Source organism: Larus michahellis, chromosome 1 (genome assembly GCF_964199755.1).
Source record: "Larus michahellis chromosome 1, bLarMic1.1, whole genome shotgun sequence".
Lineage (NCBI taxonomy): Eukaryota > Metazoa > Chordata > Aves > Charadriiformes > Laridae > Larus > Larus michahellis.
The window spans coordinates 78,544,528-78,558,174 of NC_133896.1; the positions used below are offsets into that span (position 1 = coordinate 78,544,528).

The following is a 13,647-nucleotide window of genomic DNA, read 5'->3' on the forward strand; positions in this document are numbered from 1 at the left end:
ACTACTGTAATTCCTAATTTCAGGAATTTTCCATTTTTTAAATACAGAACATACTTTACGTTTCCCCCCTGTATTCTACGTATCTTGCACGATTATTATTTTATCTTACCTAGTGAATAAGCTTTAGTTAAAGTGACATTAAATTTAATTTTCCGTTCAAGAACAGCTTAACTCAGACAAGGAATTTTGAAGGGAACGTTTTCTGAGAAACGCGTTCTCTTCCCAAATGCGCAAGATCGCAGCAGCCCGATTGCTTACCGACCGCGCAGCCTCCTCAGGGACTCCTGCGAGCTGCCCCGGCCAGGTACACCCGTTACACGCCGAAACTCCACGGCCCTTCTCGAGGGAGCGCCCGAAGGCAACGGCCGGTACCGGCCACAGGGCAGAGCTCCCCGCCACAGGCGGCATGCCTGCGGGAGGCTCCTGGGGCTGCCGTCCCGGCACAGGGCCCGCACCCCAAGCGCCAGCGCATCCGTATCCCCCGCCGCCGCAGCCGATTGGCCCGATCCGCCCCGCCCCTTGCTACATCTCATTGGTCCGGGCCGGCACGTGATACCAAGGAGTCGCCAGGCGCCAAATTCAAACCGGGAAACGATCTCTCCTACCAGCGGTGGCGGAGGCCGGAAGCGCCCGAGTTGCCGCCTCCCTCCGTACCTACAGCCTGGCCGGGGGAGGTGGTGAGTCGTGACCTGTGTCCGGCATCTGCCCCTGCCGCAGCCTACTGGGGCCTCCCCACGGGGGCTGGAGGCAGGAGGTCAGGGGCTGGCGACTCCGTAAGAGCCGCGCTGAGAGCGTAGGGCGGCTGGGAGAGGGAAGCGTCTAGGCCCCGGCTGGGGCGGAGGGGCCCCGGGGGAACAGAGGGAGTCACCGGTGAGGGCGGCAGGGCTGGGGTCGGCGTGGGTGAAGAAGGAGCTAGGAGCCCCTCTAGCACTCCCTCCCTTACAAGCCCCCGGCCCGTGTGTACATGGAGTTGTCCTGGGCCTCTACTGGTAGTAGCAGCCCGAGGCCTTCATAGGAAGTGGCTTGCACCTGCAGGGAATGGAACTTTTGGAGGCTGGCTAAAGTTTGCTCTTTTGCCATTGTCTTATGGGGATCTCCCTTTAAGAGAGAGGAGAAGATCGCCAAGGTCCAGGTGTGTACTTGGGTGCCACAAACTGGGTGGTGGCCTCCGGCTGCTGGGCAGACCCTGATCTCAGGGCTGTCTGCTCCCTGCACCAGGGCATGAGCTGAGTTTTTAATCTGCCGGACTCTCTCTGGCTTGTATCTATGTAGGTGATTCCTACTGAGAATGTTCTTGTTTACTAGCTGGCCCAGTCAAATCTACCAATGCAAAAGGCCTCTCTTTGTTATTTGTTTCTATTCTGCCTGCCATCCCTAATGGTAAACAAGTGCAATTTGTGTATTCTTATTCTGGTATAGTTTGCTGCAAGAGACGGCCTCCTTGAATGGCATGACATTTATAAGTGTTCTCAGAAGGGACACGCTGCATTCTACCCTGAAAGCAGCATCTCTGAATTTTATCTGCTCTGCTTTATAATCTAAATTGTCTGTTGTCCAAAAGCTTGACATTTAAATTGTATGATGCCCAATGATGAATTTGTCTGCTTCTTGACAAATCTGCAGAAGGAATGACTAAAGCATTTATTTTACATTTATTTTAAAGCACCTATCTTCTGCTGCAGTTATTGTATACCTCTGTAGTGTTCAGTACAATCTCTGCTTCCTAGATCTTAAACCATCTGTTAAATTCCCTTTTTTCTCAGGTCGTGTGATCTGCTGGTTACAGCAATGACATATAAGAATCAGGACTGATATTTCTATGTTCTAGCTTCTTTCCCCTCTAGCTTGCTGGCTGATGCTGGTCAAGTCACTTTACAGCTAAGTCTTAGTCTCCCTTTCTGTAAAGCACGTATGCATACTTTCCTCATTATTATGTACTCAGTTTGCATTGCAAGTTGGGAGACACAATCTACTCTGCAAATATGTCTCCTGTCCTGCTCACACAAGGTGTGGATAAAGGAGGTACAATACTATTTTCCAATAGCCTTGTCAACCTTATTTAATGCTTTCATTTTTTATTTTCCTTCCTTTTTTCTAGCTTTGTAACAATTGCTGAGAATGTGTGTTTTGTGGGGAGGCTGTGATGATTTGCTGCACTGTTCCTAGCTGTTCCTGCCCTCTACACTCTTATGTTGTATCTTTTGTTTTGCAGGTTTTGTTCTTATCCCTTTCAATGGAGAGTGACTGTACAGATCAATAATGAGGACCAGCCCTCGCAGGCCCTTAATTCTCAAAAGACGGAAACTGACCCTCCCACAGAAGGATACATCCAGTACTTCAGCAAGAGATGAGAACGGTGGTCAGGATGAAAAGACTCCTAAGCAGGAGCACAGCCAGGAAGACCGACACAACAGCCAACATAGAGAAAAAACTGAATGTGGCCTGCAGAAATTCCCAGCAGGAATAAAAATAATTGACCATCCTACAATGCCCAACACACAGGTGGTGGCCATCCCTACAAATGCTGATATCCAGAGCATCATAGAGGCACTGACAGCAAAGGGAAAAGAATGTGGCAACAATGGGCCCAATAAGTTCATTCTCATTAGCAGTGGGGGCACATCCTGTTCAGCAGGTCCAACGCCATCACAGCATCTCCCATTACAGATGAAACCCAGTGCAGCAACTAAGGCTGCAGGTGGTCAAGAAAGAGAGAACAGTACACAGACACCTGGTCTTGCAGGAGGAACAACACTCTGGCATTCAGGAATTGATTCTGTGGTTGGACAGGAACAGGAGAGTAACAGTATGTAATCTTTACCCTTTTTTTTTTTTTTCCTTCATCCTGACTGATAGACAAAGACATGTGAAGTGGGCCAATGAGTGTAGTGTTTGGGCGTCAGTATGCGGTAATGAAAACTTTTTTGTTAATTACAAAATAGCTATGGGTTTAATTCTAATAATCTACATAACTACGCATATGTAGTGAAATCTGAAGGATCTTAGTGGATATATTTTTGGTGAAAGAGATAGCGTGTAAAGGTGTATAGCAAAGCAAAATATAATGTTGGGAAAAAAGAAGGGCTGCATTGAAGAAATCGAGTTTAGAAAGAACAAAAGGCTAAGTTTCGTTTAGTAAAAGGGTTATGGCTGAATTCAAGAGTAACATAGAGTACCTTAGTCAGTGACAAAACATACAGACCAAGAGCTTTGAAAAAGAGATTATTCCCATACTTTAATAACTAAGTGGAAAGTCTCTTTATTCTTTGTCTGTCTTATGAAGCTGATGAATAAATGTTAGAAGTGGGATATATTTTACTTTGAAACACTGCTTAGATCGAGTTTGTATTTGCAACTTAAAATAGCTATATAGCGGGATACTACAGCTTTTGGGCTGCAGTTGATTTTATCCCACACTATAGCACTGTCTGACAGGAACCCATAGACAGCTGCAATAGCTGCATGGCTGCAACCAACCTCACCAGAGATAACAAAACTGTTAGTTTTCATTGCTGCAGTTCAAAAACCTGGAAACATCTGAGTTTCTGACTTGGGTCTTTCAGTTGGAGTTTGTCACCACTTTCCATGGCTGCTGCTTACTAAATTCATCCTTTAGCTAAAAATACCTGAATTCTTGAAGTACTGGATCAACACTGTCCTGTTTTGGTTGAGAGCAATAGTGTGGTTTGCATGTTTTTAAGGCTGTAGCTCTTTTCAGAGATTGGGCAGATTCACATGAAGTCAGGAATTCAAGGTTGAATTCCTTCCACAAGAAATGTTAGCATTGCAATACCATCTTATCCCTATCTTGAGACAGGGACACCTCTTTTAGAAGTGTGACTGGTGCCTTCCTTTTGGCACTTGAGATGAGGGGGGAGGAGGGTTACTTGTGAGTAAGCAGAGTTATGGGCTTGTTATTCCAACAGGCAGTGGCGAGACAATGAGCTCTGTGTTGGACAACAGTCTCACTAACATCCAGTGGCTGGGGAAGATGAGATCTGATGGGCTAAGTCCCTGTTCTGTGAAGCAAGAAAGAGAGAAAGAGAACCAGAGGCCTCTGCAGGAAAGAATCAAGGTAAGTAGGAGAAGACAACAGAGCATATGTTAAAACTTTTGATAGGTAGTAATCCATGTGGATCAGAAGACTTGCAAGAACCATCTTGCATCACCATCTCTAAGTAACACAAGTTTGGCATTTACTGATTTGAATAGCAGAACCTGGAGGATCCAGGGATGTTCCATGGCTCTTCTCGTCAACTTTGTGAGTGCTCATGTGTCATTCCTTCTGCCTCTCAGACAGAAGATGATGCTGCTGCTGCTGTTCCTACCACTGCTGCCGCCGCCTCCTCATGGCAGGATTCAGTATCAGAAAGACCTCCTTACTCTTACATGGCCATGATCCAGTTTGCCATCAACAGCACTGAGAAGAAGCGTATGACTCTGAAGGACATCTATACCTGGATTGAAGATCACTTCCCATATTTTAAACACGTGGCTAAGCCAGGTTGGAAGGTAACAAGCAGGCCCTCCAGTTGCTGTGGGCCACAAGGTGATATTATCATAAGCCTTCCGTATGAAAATGAAAAGTTGTTCCCCAGCCTGCAGGGCAAGATGGAAATTAATTTAAACATGCCACCCCAAATACCCTCTCATTCCAGAAGTTCCTCATTCCACTTCTTGTACCCCTTTTCTCATTCTACTCAGGCAAGGTGATGGGATGTTTCATCACTGAAGTAAGAATAGGGATCTCAAGACTAAATAGAATGAGAGACTGATGACAGGGTTAGCTGGGTGTGCAGTGAATATGAAGGTACATGTTGTCTACACTTCGGAATGTAATTCCACTGCCAGGGCAGTCATATCTCCGGTAGGTCTTGCTGTGCTGATAACAAAATTACTCCTTTTCAACCTCCCCCTCGCTCCTTTCTCCCCAGAACTCCATTCGGCACAACCTGTCCCTTCATGATATGTTTGTCCGTGAGACATCTGCTAACGGTAAAATCTCGTTCTGGACTATTCACCCTGATGCAAATCGTTGCCTAACATTGGACCAGGTATTTAAGGTGGGTGCCTCATGCAAAGAAAATGTGACAGGCTATCTGGTTCCTAAATGCCACACTTAGCCAGATGCACCTTATTTTAACAGAGAAGTTAAGCTGCTTTGATATCAGCCTTTTTGTAAAAGCTGGATTCAGTCATTTCTTCTGACAAATAAACCAGCTCTGTATTTGAAATAAAAGCTGCTGTGGCTGTGCGTATGAATTGGACCTTCTGGGGGATGTGTTTATTCTTCAGGTGGTGTGCCAAATGTAATAGTGAGCTTGTTCAACCTCTTTCTGTGTGCCTAATTCAAATTCCTAGTGAGAAACTTTCCACTGAAGTTGACCAGGAGTTCCTATGCTGTTTGCTTAGACAGGATGGAATTGCTCTAACCCAGCTGTGTATTCTAGGAAGTATCATTTTGTGGGAGAAACAGAGCTTATGAGTCTGGTATACGTGTGTTTAGACTCCTCTGTGTTTGCTGCAGTGGGTGGGCAGATTGACTCTTGTTTGCTGAGATTATATAAGATTAAATTGTCTCATATCTTCCCCTTTTGGTTGATAACTTCATCTTATTTTTCTCCCTCTCAACGCCTTGCTGCCACCAGCCACTGGACTTGGGGTCACCAACATCGCCTGAGCACTCTGAATCAGTAAGACTTACCCTCTGGCTCGGGGCTTGGACTTCCATTCTCCTCTTGACAGTTACCGAAAGAAAGGACAAGAGGCTCGGGGAGGGGGACTGGGTCACTGCCACATCTAGTCATACTGTTCCATGCACACCCTTTTTGGGGAAAGGAGTCAAGCCAAAGGTTAATTGCCTTCAGATGATGTGCTCTTTCTACAGCTGGTAGAGCTGTACAGCTTTGAGTAACTAGAATTCTATCACTGAAGTAGGCTGCAATGAGCACCAACAGCCTTCGGAGAACAAGCCCAGAGAGATTTCTGGTAAAATCCTCATCTCCATGGCAGCAGTCCCAATCTGTTCTGGGGCTCGGACCCAGAGAGAATAGGATCTCTCTGTGCTCCTTCTTCATTTTGGAACTCATCTGCATTGTGACTTTCAGAAGGATGAATCTGTTTGCTGTCCATCTTGCATTCAGCAGTTTTAACAATGACAGATTTGCAAGCAGCCAGTCAAACACTTTTCTGTCATGGCTACACCCCTGGCCTTTTTTCCATCTGCTTAGACTTCTGATTCCTCTGTTGCCTCTGCTATTCCACTTGAAAATTGATCTATAGTTTGTATAGAGACCCAGTGTACAATAAAGGTATTGTATTCACCTTTCCCCGGGCACTGAGGGCACTAAAACCAGGTCACTTCTGCAGTAGAGTCTGCAGCCAGAGCAGCACTGTCATGCCATCTCTTTTTCTACACAGCTTTTGGTTGGTAGCTGGCTTTGAGATGAGATGGCAGGGCTGCAAAACAGCATGTGGCACACAGATAGAGCCGGCATGAATGCTGGGTGCTAACAGCTGCTCTCTGTGTATTAGCGCAGCACAGGCTTCTGGATTTGCAGTTCTGAATGAGGCAGCAGAATAAAGGTGGATTCTTCTCTTTAAATATCTTTCTTTTTATCTTTCTTCTCTTTCTTATTTCTCAATGAGTGCAGCAGCAAAAGCGACATCTTCCAGATCCCCAGAAGAATACAGGAAGCAACAGCAGCAGCAAAACTGAACCCCAGAATGCACGTGAGTGTCTACATCAGATTAAGTTAAAGAGAATCAATCCCTGGCACTCTCCCAGATTCCCTTGGGAATAAAAGTGAAAATTGTTATCCAGATTTGCCAGCTTTTAGTCTTCTGGCTGTCAGGTTTGGAGCTGAAGGCAGTATTGCTGCGTCAGAGACAGGATATGATGGAGAGATGGAGGGGACTGGGTACTCAAATGGAGTAAGAGCAGAGCTTGCCCCAACTTGAGGGCTAGGATCTGTATGAAGGACTATTTTCTTGTTCATCAGACCTTCTGGCTTGGTATTTGTATCCTTAAAATTAGCAGAGAAGGCAGGTGAGCCTATCTCTGATGGGATGTTTATTTTGGGGTATTAGGAAGGACTTTCTGTTAGATGCCAGGTTTTCAAGAGATCGTAGAGGAACGCAAGAGGCTAACAAGTCCATTCTTCTCCCTTTCAGGCCGAAAGATGAAACCTTTGCTTCCTCGCATCAACTCCTACCTGGTTCCGATCCAGTTTCCTTTGAGTCAGCCTCTTGTCTTGCAGCCTTCTATGAAGGTTCCCCTATCCATGGCACAGGGAGCATCTCTCAACAGCTCAGAGACTTTCCGGAGCAATAAGCGTGTGCGCATTGCTCCAAAGGTTGGTTTCTTGTTTTCTAAGGTTTTTTTTTTTGTTTGGCTCTTTTTTTTTGAGGGGGAGGGAGGAAGTTGTTGTTTGTTTGGGGTTTTTTCTTTTTTCTTTTCTATGGCTATGCCTTCTGTGGACCCTGCTTTTCATATGGTTCCTCTGTGCATCTTTATTAGGTGCTCTGAAACTCTAAGCTCATATTAAGGAACAAGCCAGTGACAATCCTTGCTGTCCTTTTCTATCTCTAGGTTGACTATTACCTGCTAGTTGACCTGATATAAGGATGTTACTATAATTCACTAGAGGAGGGGTCTCTACTCCTTGGATGTGAATAAATAAGAATGGGAGAAATGGGTTTGTTCTGCCCTTAAAACATTCAGATTTTTTATAGTTCTGAAGAGACACATAACATAGGGAACTTTTGAAAGAGTATTTATTTGTATGTAGTCTCTTCCCAGAGGTTTTCAGTACCTGCTGTTTGCTAATTCTGTGGAGTTCCCAGTTATTCTGGGCTCAAGAAAAACAGCTATTAAACAGGTCTTTCTCTTGGCATCTCACTGACTGCTTTTGGATGCTTAGACATTGTAAAACTTTAACTTCTTCCATCCTGTCTAACCATAATTCTATTTTCCCTTGTGCCTGCTGCTTCATATTCTCTCTTGCTATGATTTATCTTTCCCCTGTGCTCTTTTTCTTTTGATAATCTCATTTTTTTTTCCTTTTCTTTTTCCTTGGTTTCTGGGAAAGCTGTCCTCATTCATTTTGTTATTTCACATGTAGGTAGTGTAAGGAGGAACCAAAGGGGTTACACTTTTCTAGGAGAATCCAGCTCTCCTTCTGCCTGTACTCCTATAGTTCCTTATAGCAGAAGTGGTCAGTAGGGCATGACTTCCAGTCACTTTGCTAAAATCCTTACCATGTGATCTGTAGGCTTCTTTGTATCTACTTCACGCAGAGATCAATCTCTATCTGTTGTTATAGTTACTGCTTTCTGAATGTCCTCCTCTTACTCATTCTGCTGTCCTAAAGTGTCAGTCTTTCTTTTCTTCCTTCTGCTATCATTCGGATTTCAGTGGGTTAGATCCTTGATAACTGACTGCATATCACTTGTGTTTCTTTGTAGATGTCACTCTCTGCAGACAAGTCATCCTCTTTACCTCCAGCTGCTGTCAAGGAGGAGAGTCAATGTGATGAAGGTTTATTTTCCCCAACCCATTCCCTAAAGGAGAGCAGCTCCCAGCCTGGTGAGGAATCAGTTTCTTTCCCTGAAAGCGTCTGTATAAAGGAGGAAGGAGGCTCTCAGCTGGATGACTGGCTGTCCCCATTTGCCTCAACCCTAACAGTAAAGGAAGAGCCAGGCTTCCCCTCAGTCTCATCCACAAAGGAGAAGAAACAATTCACCATACTGAAGTCGCCATCTAAGGGTGTTTCTGACACGTTAGTTATAAAGAGGCGGGAAAGGCGGGAAATGGGCAGATCCAGAAGGAAACAACACCTAGCACTGCCTTGCTCAGAAGAGCCCGTCCTTGTTTTGCCAGAAAGCAATGGCTTTCACCCTTTCAGATTAGGGGCAGACCACCCCTTCCTGCAGGAAAGCCAGCCTCTTGAGAATGCATCACAGCTCAGCTGCTTGCAGGGAGAAGAGGGGCCCTTCAAAACACCAGTCAAGGAGATGTTCAGCAAATTGCCAGTTTCTTCCACTCCCAGCAAAGACTCAGCAACAACTACTCCCCCACTAGGGGGCCTTGACCAGTGGAAATCTGCATCCTTAGCCAAGGGAAGTCACGAGCTGGACTTCAGTCCAGTGAGAACCCTTCAGTTGCCATTCACACCTGTCCAGGAGAACCAGGATTTGCTGGGTTTTAACAGCACACCCCTTAAAAATCCCATCTTTGAGTCCCCTCGGGAACTGCTCAATACAGAATCCAGTGGCATGGTGCATGCCCCCCTCACGAGCTCTCCAGCTTTTATTTCTGAGTCTACTAAGCAATCATCTATTGAACTACCAAACTCTGGCTTTACTGAAAACCGGTCACTCATGGAGGGCCTGATCCTGGACACCATGAATGACAGTCTGAGCAAAATCCTTCTGGATATCAGCTTTCCTGGTCTTGAAGATGAAAACTTAGGAACAGACATTAGTTGGTCTCAGCTCATACCTGAACTGAAGTAAACTGGCCTGAGGACTGAATTTTACTTGTTCTGGTATCACAGAAAGCACTCTACTATTTTTAGATCTTTCCATGTAATCTAGGAAGACTGTCTGTTTTTGACTAATTCCTGCATTCGTGGGAACAGAAGGCATTATTGTCTCCTGCTAAGCTGGGAGACAGGCCCACTGGCTGCTATGAGCTCCCTTTATAAGCTGCGATAGACTTTATGTGCAACAAGATAGAACCTTTCTAACCCCATCCTAGAAATGAGAGTCCCTGGAGAGAGGTTATCAAGACAACATCTAGGTAGGCCCTGAATGCCACTTGCTACTCAAGCTGTTGGAGGAAATGGATGCACTCCTCGGTTATGTACAATAGGAAAGAGCCTGGGAACCTACTCCTAGCTCTGTCCTTACTTCCTTTTAATCTGTTCTCCTATTATTTAGTGTCTTCTGTGTGGTTTTAATGGCTGTAAATACTGTACATTCCTTAAATTAGCCCTTAATTATAATAATATTTTTATTCTTGGGCTGGTAAAGGGTTTGACTTAAGAGTGTTGTCCATATGTTTCACACTTCTTCTATTCTTCTACCCTAGATGAGAGCCCAAAACGCATTTGTGGGTTTTTCTTTTTCTACTTCAGAAACACATTGGTCTAGGCTGTTGTGAAGGTTGCTGGGGCAAAGATCTGAAAAATCACCTATATGTGACTCAAGTTAAACTGATACACGTTGCTATCTGGAATGCAGCATAGAATCTTGGTTTGGCTTCTTTTTCCCAGACCAGAATGGAGAGCTTGAATCAAGCTGCATTTTGTTTCCATATACCTATTATTATGCGCTTAGAGGATTAGGTAGGGTCACTGTTGCAATAGGATGGACTTCTATTCAATGGTTAAAGCTGCCCTCATCACAATCATCAGTTGAAAATGTAAAGAAGAACCTATAAACTGAATGCTGATATTTCCACTGAAAGGTGACCTCTGGAAACATAAGGCATGTTTCTCTAGGTGCAATAGGCCAACTCATCCCCATTCTCTAGAATTCATGTCAAAAGAAGAAATTGCCATGGAAAAGACCTTCTGCTTACAGACAAATGATGGCTCACGTATCTACATACTCAATAAAGCTTCCGTGGGAACACAGCTGAGTCTTGTCTTTACTGCTTTTGCTTTTAGCAGTGTGCTCAGGCAGGGCCATAGCATGAACAGCTGATTTTTGCTTGTGTAATGTATGTGTTTTCTGTGATCATGAGCAAGTGATCATTAGGTCGTCTTTAGTATTCCTCAGGCCATGTTGGCCATGCCACATTAGAGTTTGTTACTCAACCCCTTGCTTCGTATAATACACTTTTTTCCTGCTGTTCATGGGTAAATCCTGACTTTACAAGTCAGAAACGCACTTAGTCTCAAACAGCATAATACTACCAGCAGACTAGTTCCTGTATTTTGTAAATGCAAAACAAGTCTCACTCAAAAATTGTATTTCTGCCTTTCTGTATAAACACAAAACCAGATTTAGATGTGCGTGCTTTTCAGAACTGCAGTTCTTTTGTTTTCTTGTTAGAGGTTATTTGCCCTCTGAAGCTATTTCAATCACTTTGTGTCGATAATTATTTCAGTTTTTCTGGGGAGGAATACTGGACTCTTCTGATCTGTATTTCTGTCTGCCTAACACAAATGGCAGCTCAGCTTGAGGCCAACAGTGAAAAATGTTTTACTAGGCTGTCATGTGAATTTCAGACTAGAAGATTTTTGTCAGTGGTTAGAAGTTGAAGTTCCATCACTTCTGATTTAATCTCCTTGTCTCTAAACAGGAAATAAGAAAGGACTTCAGAAATCTTTAGGACTAAGGACTGGTGGGTGCCAGTAGTCTCTTCAGTGTATTTTGTTTGGGATTAATTTGCCGATACCGCCTGTGAGGGCAGGATGTCTTGATTCCTTCTCTGCAAATGTCCTTCAGTAAGGAGTTCACGTCCTCCAGCCTGGATTGAAATGATCATTCCCTGATCAGGAGTAATAAGAGACTGCTGTGAAAACTGATCAAAGCTACACAGCACATCTGTCTCAAGGGAGGAGAGCTGAGGCGAAAGCCATAAACCTAGATGTAGGCCCAGGGCGGAGAAGAAATGGAGACCGAAGGCAAGACTGTGGTCATGAGGATGCAGAAGAGGTCCACTTGGTGGTTTGTGTCACACTTTTTGCTAGTGCAAGTTACGTAGTGTCAACGCTCTACTTGGGTTGCTCAAGACATCCTATCTCCCTTTCACCTCGCTTCTTGTTTCTCGAGAGGATACATGCATGCTGCCATCCAAGAGCCAGCTAACTAAAGATCATGTCTCCAGCAAATTATGAAATGCTCTTGTCCTCGGCGTGATGGGATGGTGTCAATTGTCAAATGACAGGCAGGTGCTCCCTTGCCATCCCTGTCATGAACTTTGATGGCCACCTTGCATTATATTTTGAACATAGTACTGCCAAAGACTAGTTTCCTCTCCTGCTGATTATTCCAGTGGGAGCAGTTATATAAAAAAATCCCATTAAGCAGCCTTACCTACTGCTCCCACAGCAGATTTCCCAGTGTATTGCCCAACCTAATTCAAAGCCCCACTTGGTAAGGATTTCATCACAACCCTCACCAAGGCTACTTTATTTCTCTCCATCTGTAAGTGTTTGCCTGATATTCTGCCTAGATACTTTCCCTGATATAATTCTGTTACATTCACCACTGTAAAGTTGTACAAAAAACTATAAAGCCAGTGTCTAAGTGGCTGTAGCCAGCTTGCTGAAAATTATAAGTCTTGGTTTCTTCTGTTATTTCCCTGCTGGTATCTACATGTCACTATTGACGGGAATGAGTTGTTGCAACACATAAACTACTGTGAAGAGAAGTTGTTTGAGTGTGGAAGTCATGGATATTTGCATCTTTAGCAGTAAGAAGTTTCACATCTCTGTTGTCACAAAGGCAGAAGGACACTTTCTCTTAATATTCCGGGCCTAGCCCACAGAAGATTTGCAAGATTAAATGTGATCAGGTGTTGGAAGGCAGATAAGCATGGCACGAGGCAGGGAAGCAGGGAGCTACGCTTCTAATTGCTCACCAAAGCAGCTGTTTGGAGGATGTCAGATTAAAATTGGCAGTTTATTGCTGGAGCTCATTGCTTAGGTATCCCATATTTGAGCAACTGGACTGTTCAAGGGTGCCATCACTCAGGAGTGAAGTGACAAGTAAGACAGCTGTAACTCAAGCAAGTGCTAGAGGCATATGTAGTGAGGTCATAATGGGAACAGTGGAAGCAGGGCTACAGGGTAGGATTATTATGTTTTGAAAATGTTTGTTATGAACTAGGCTAGAACAACAAGACAATGGATCTGCCAGGTAGAAGTAAAACATAGTGTGAGAAACAAAACCAAAGGCATTATTTTGGACCGTGGGGAGCCAATTATTGAACTTGAGGTACACGAGCAGAGCAGGGACATGATTGAGCAGGACAGAAATTCTGCAGTCAACTTGGATGTGTAGTAGAGAACTTCTTGAGCACAAGCCCATCATCCTCTCCATTATGCAAAAGCATACATTCAGTGCTCAGAGCTGAGCACCGATATTGCTGTCAGCCTCTGTTATACAGAAATTATCTGAGTTGAAGAAAGACAGAGAAGTACACTTGTCCAAAACCAGAACACTCTGAACTGTCGCTCCCTTTGGAAAGACGCAGCCCCCAAACAGCAAGAACCAGCTTGCAATCACCCTGTGTTCAGCTCAACCCAGCTGAACCTGCACTAAAGGACTGTTGGGCCTGGTCTTGCCCCAGTCCTCATCCCCATTATCAGGAGACAGGGTTGAGACTTAGCTTGAGGAAGAGCAGTTGGCTTCTGTGAGGAGACGGTGAAAAAATACTAGGATACCACGCCAGACACGGACCAGAAGACAACAGGGTACCATAATAAGGCACAGCAACAACACTCTGTATAGGAGTAGAGCATACACTGAAGTTCAGGGAGTTTGGGGCACTGTATACAGGGGACTCAGACAGGTGGAAGCATGTAGGTAATTGCATCATGATATAGAAATTCCCAGGTCTTCCTGAGTAATGTGCAGGAGCATCCCAAGACTGTCCTTGAGTTCTGATAACAGGGCAGGCTGTTTAACACC

At 44.7% G+C, this 13,647-nt stretch overlaps 1 protein-coding gene across 4 annotated transcripts; it reads left to right on the forward strand.

Moving 5' to 3' along the window:
• The first annotated feature begins 559 nt into the window (after nt 1-559).
• FOXM1 (forkhead box M1) lies at nt 560-11,447 on the forward strand. Of its 4 annotated transcripts, XR_012587171.1 has the most exons (10): nt 560-677; nt 2,213-2,806; nt 3,927-4,075; nt 4,297-4,512; nt 4,935-5,063; nt 5,649-5,693; nt 6,654-6,732; nt 7,174-7,355; nt 8,467-9,802; nt 11,312-11,447. XR_012587171.1 is itself a non-coding variant. In XM_074588477.1 (9 exons), the coding sequence occupies exons 2-9, from the start codon at nt 2,260-2,262 to the stop codon at nt 9,514-9,516; spliced, it is 2,397 nt and encodes a 798-aa protein (XP_074444578.1). In that variant the 5' UTR covers nt 560-677; nt 2,213-2,259; the 3' UTR covers nt 9,517-10,633. The 4 variants fall into 4 exon arrangements, 3 of the variants coding, with proteins under 3 accessions (XP_074444578.1, XP_074444583.1, XP_074444592.1); XM_074588477.1 differs by lacking the exon at nt 11,312-11,447 and having other exon boundaries at nt 8,467-10,633; XM_074588482.1 differs by lacking the exon at nt 11,312-11,447 and having other exon boundaries at nt 598-754; nt 8,467-10,633.
• Nucleotides 11,448-13,647: the final 2,200 nt, after the last annotated feature.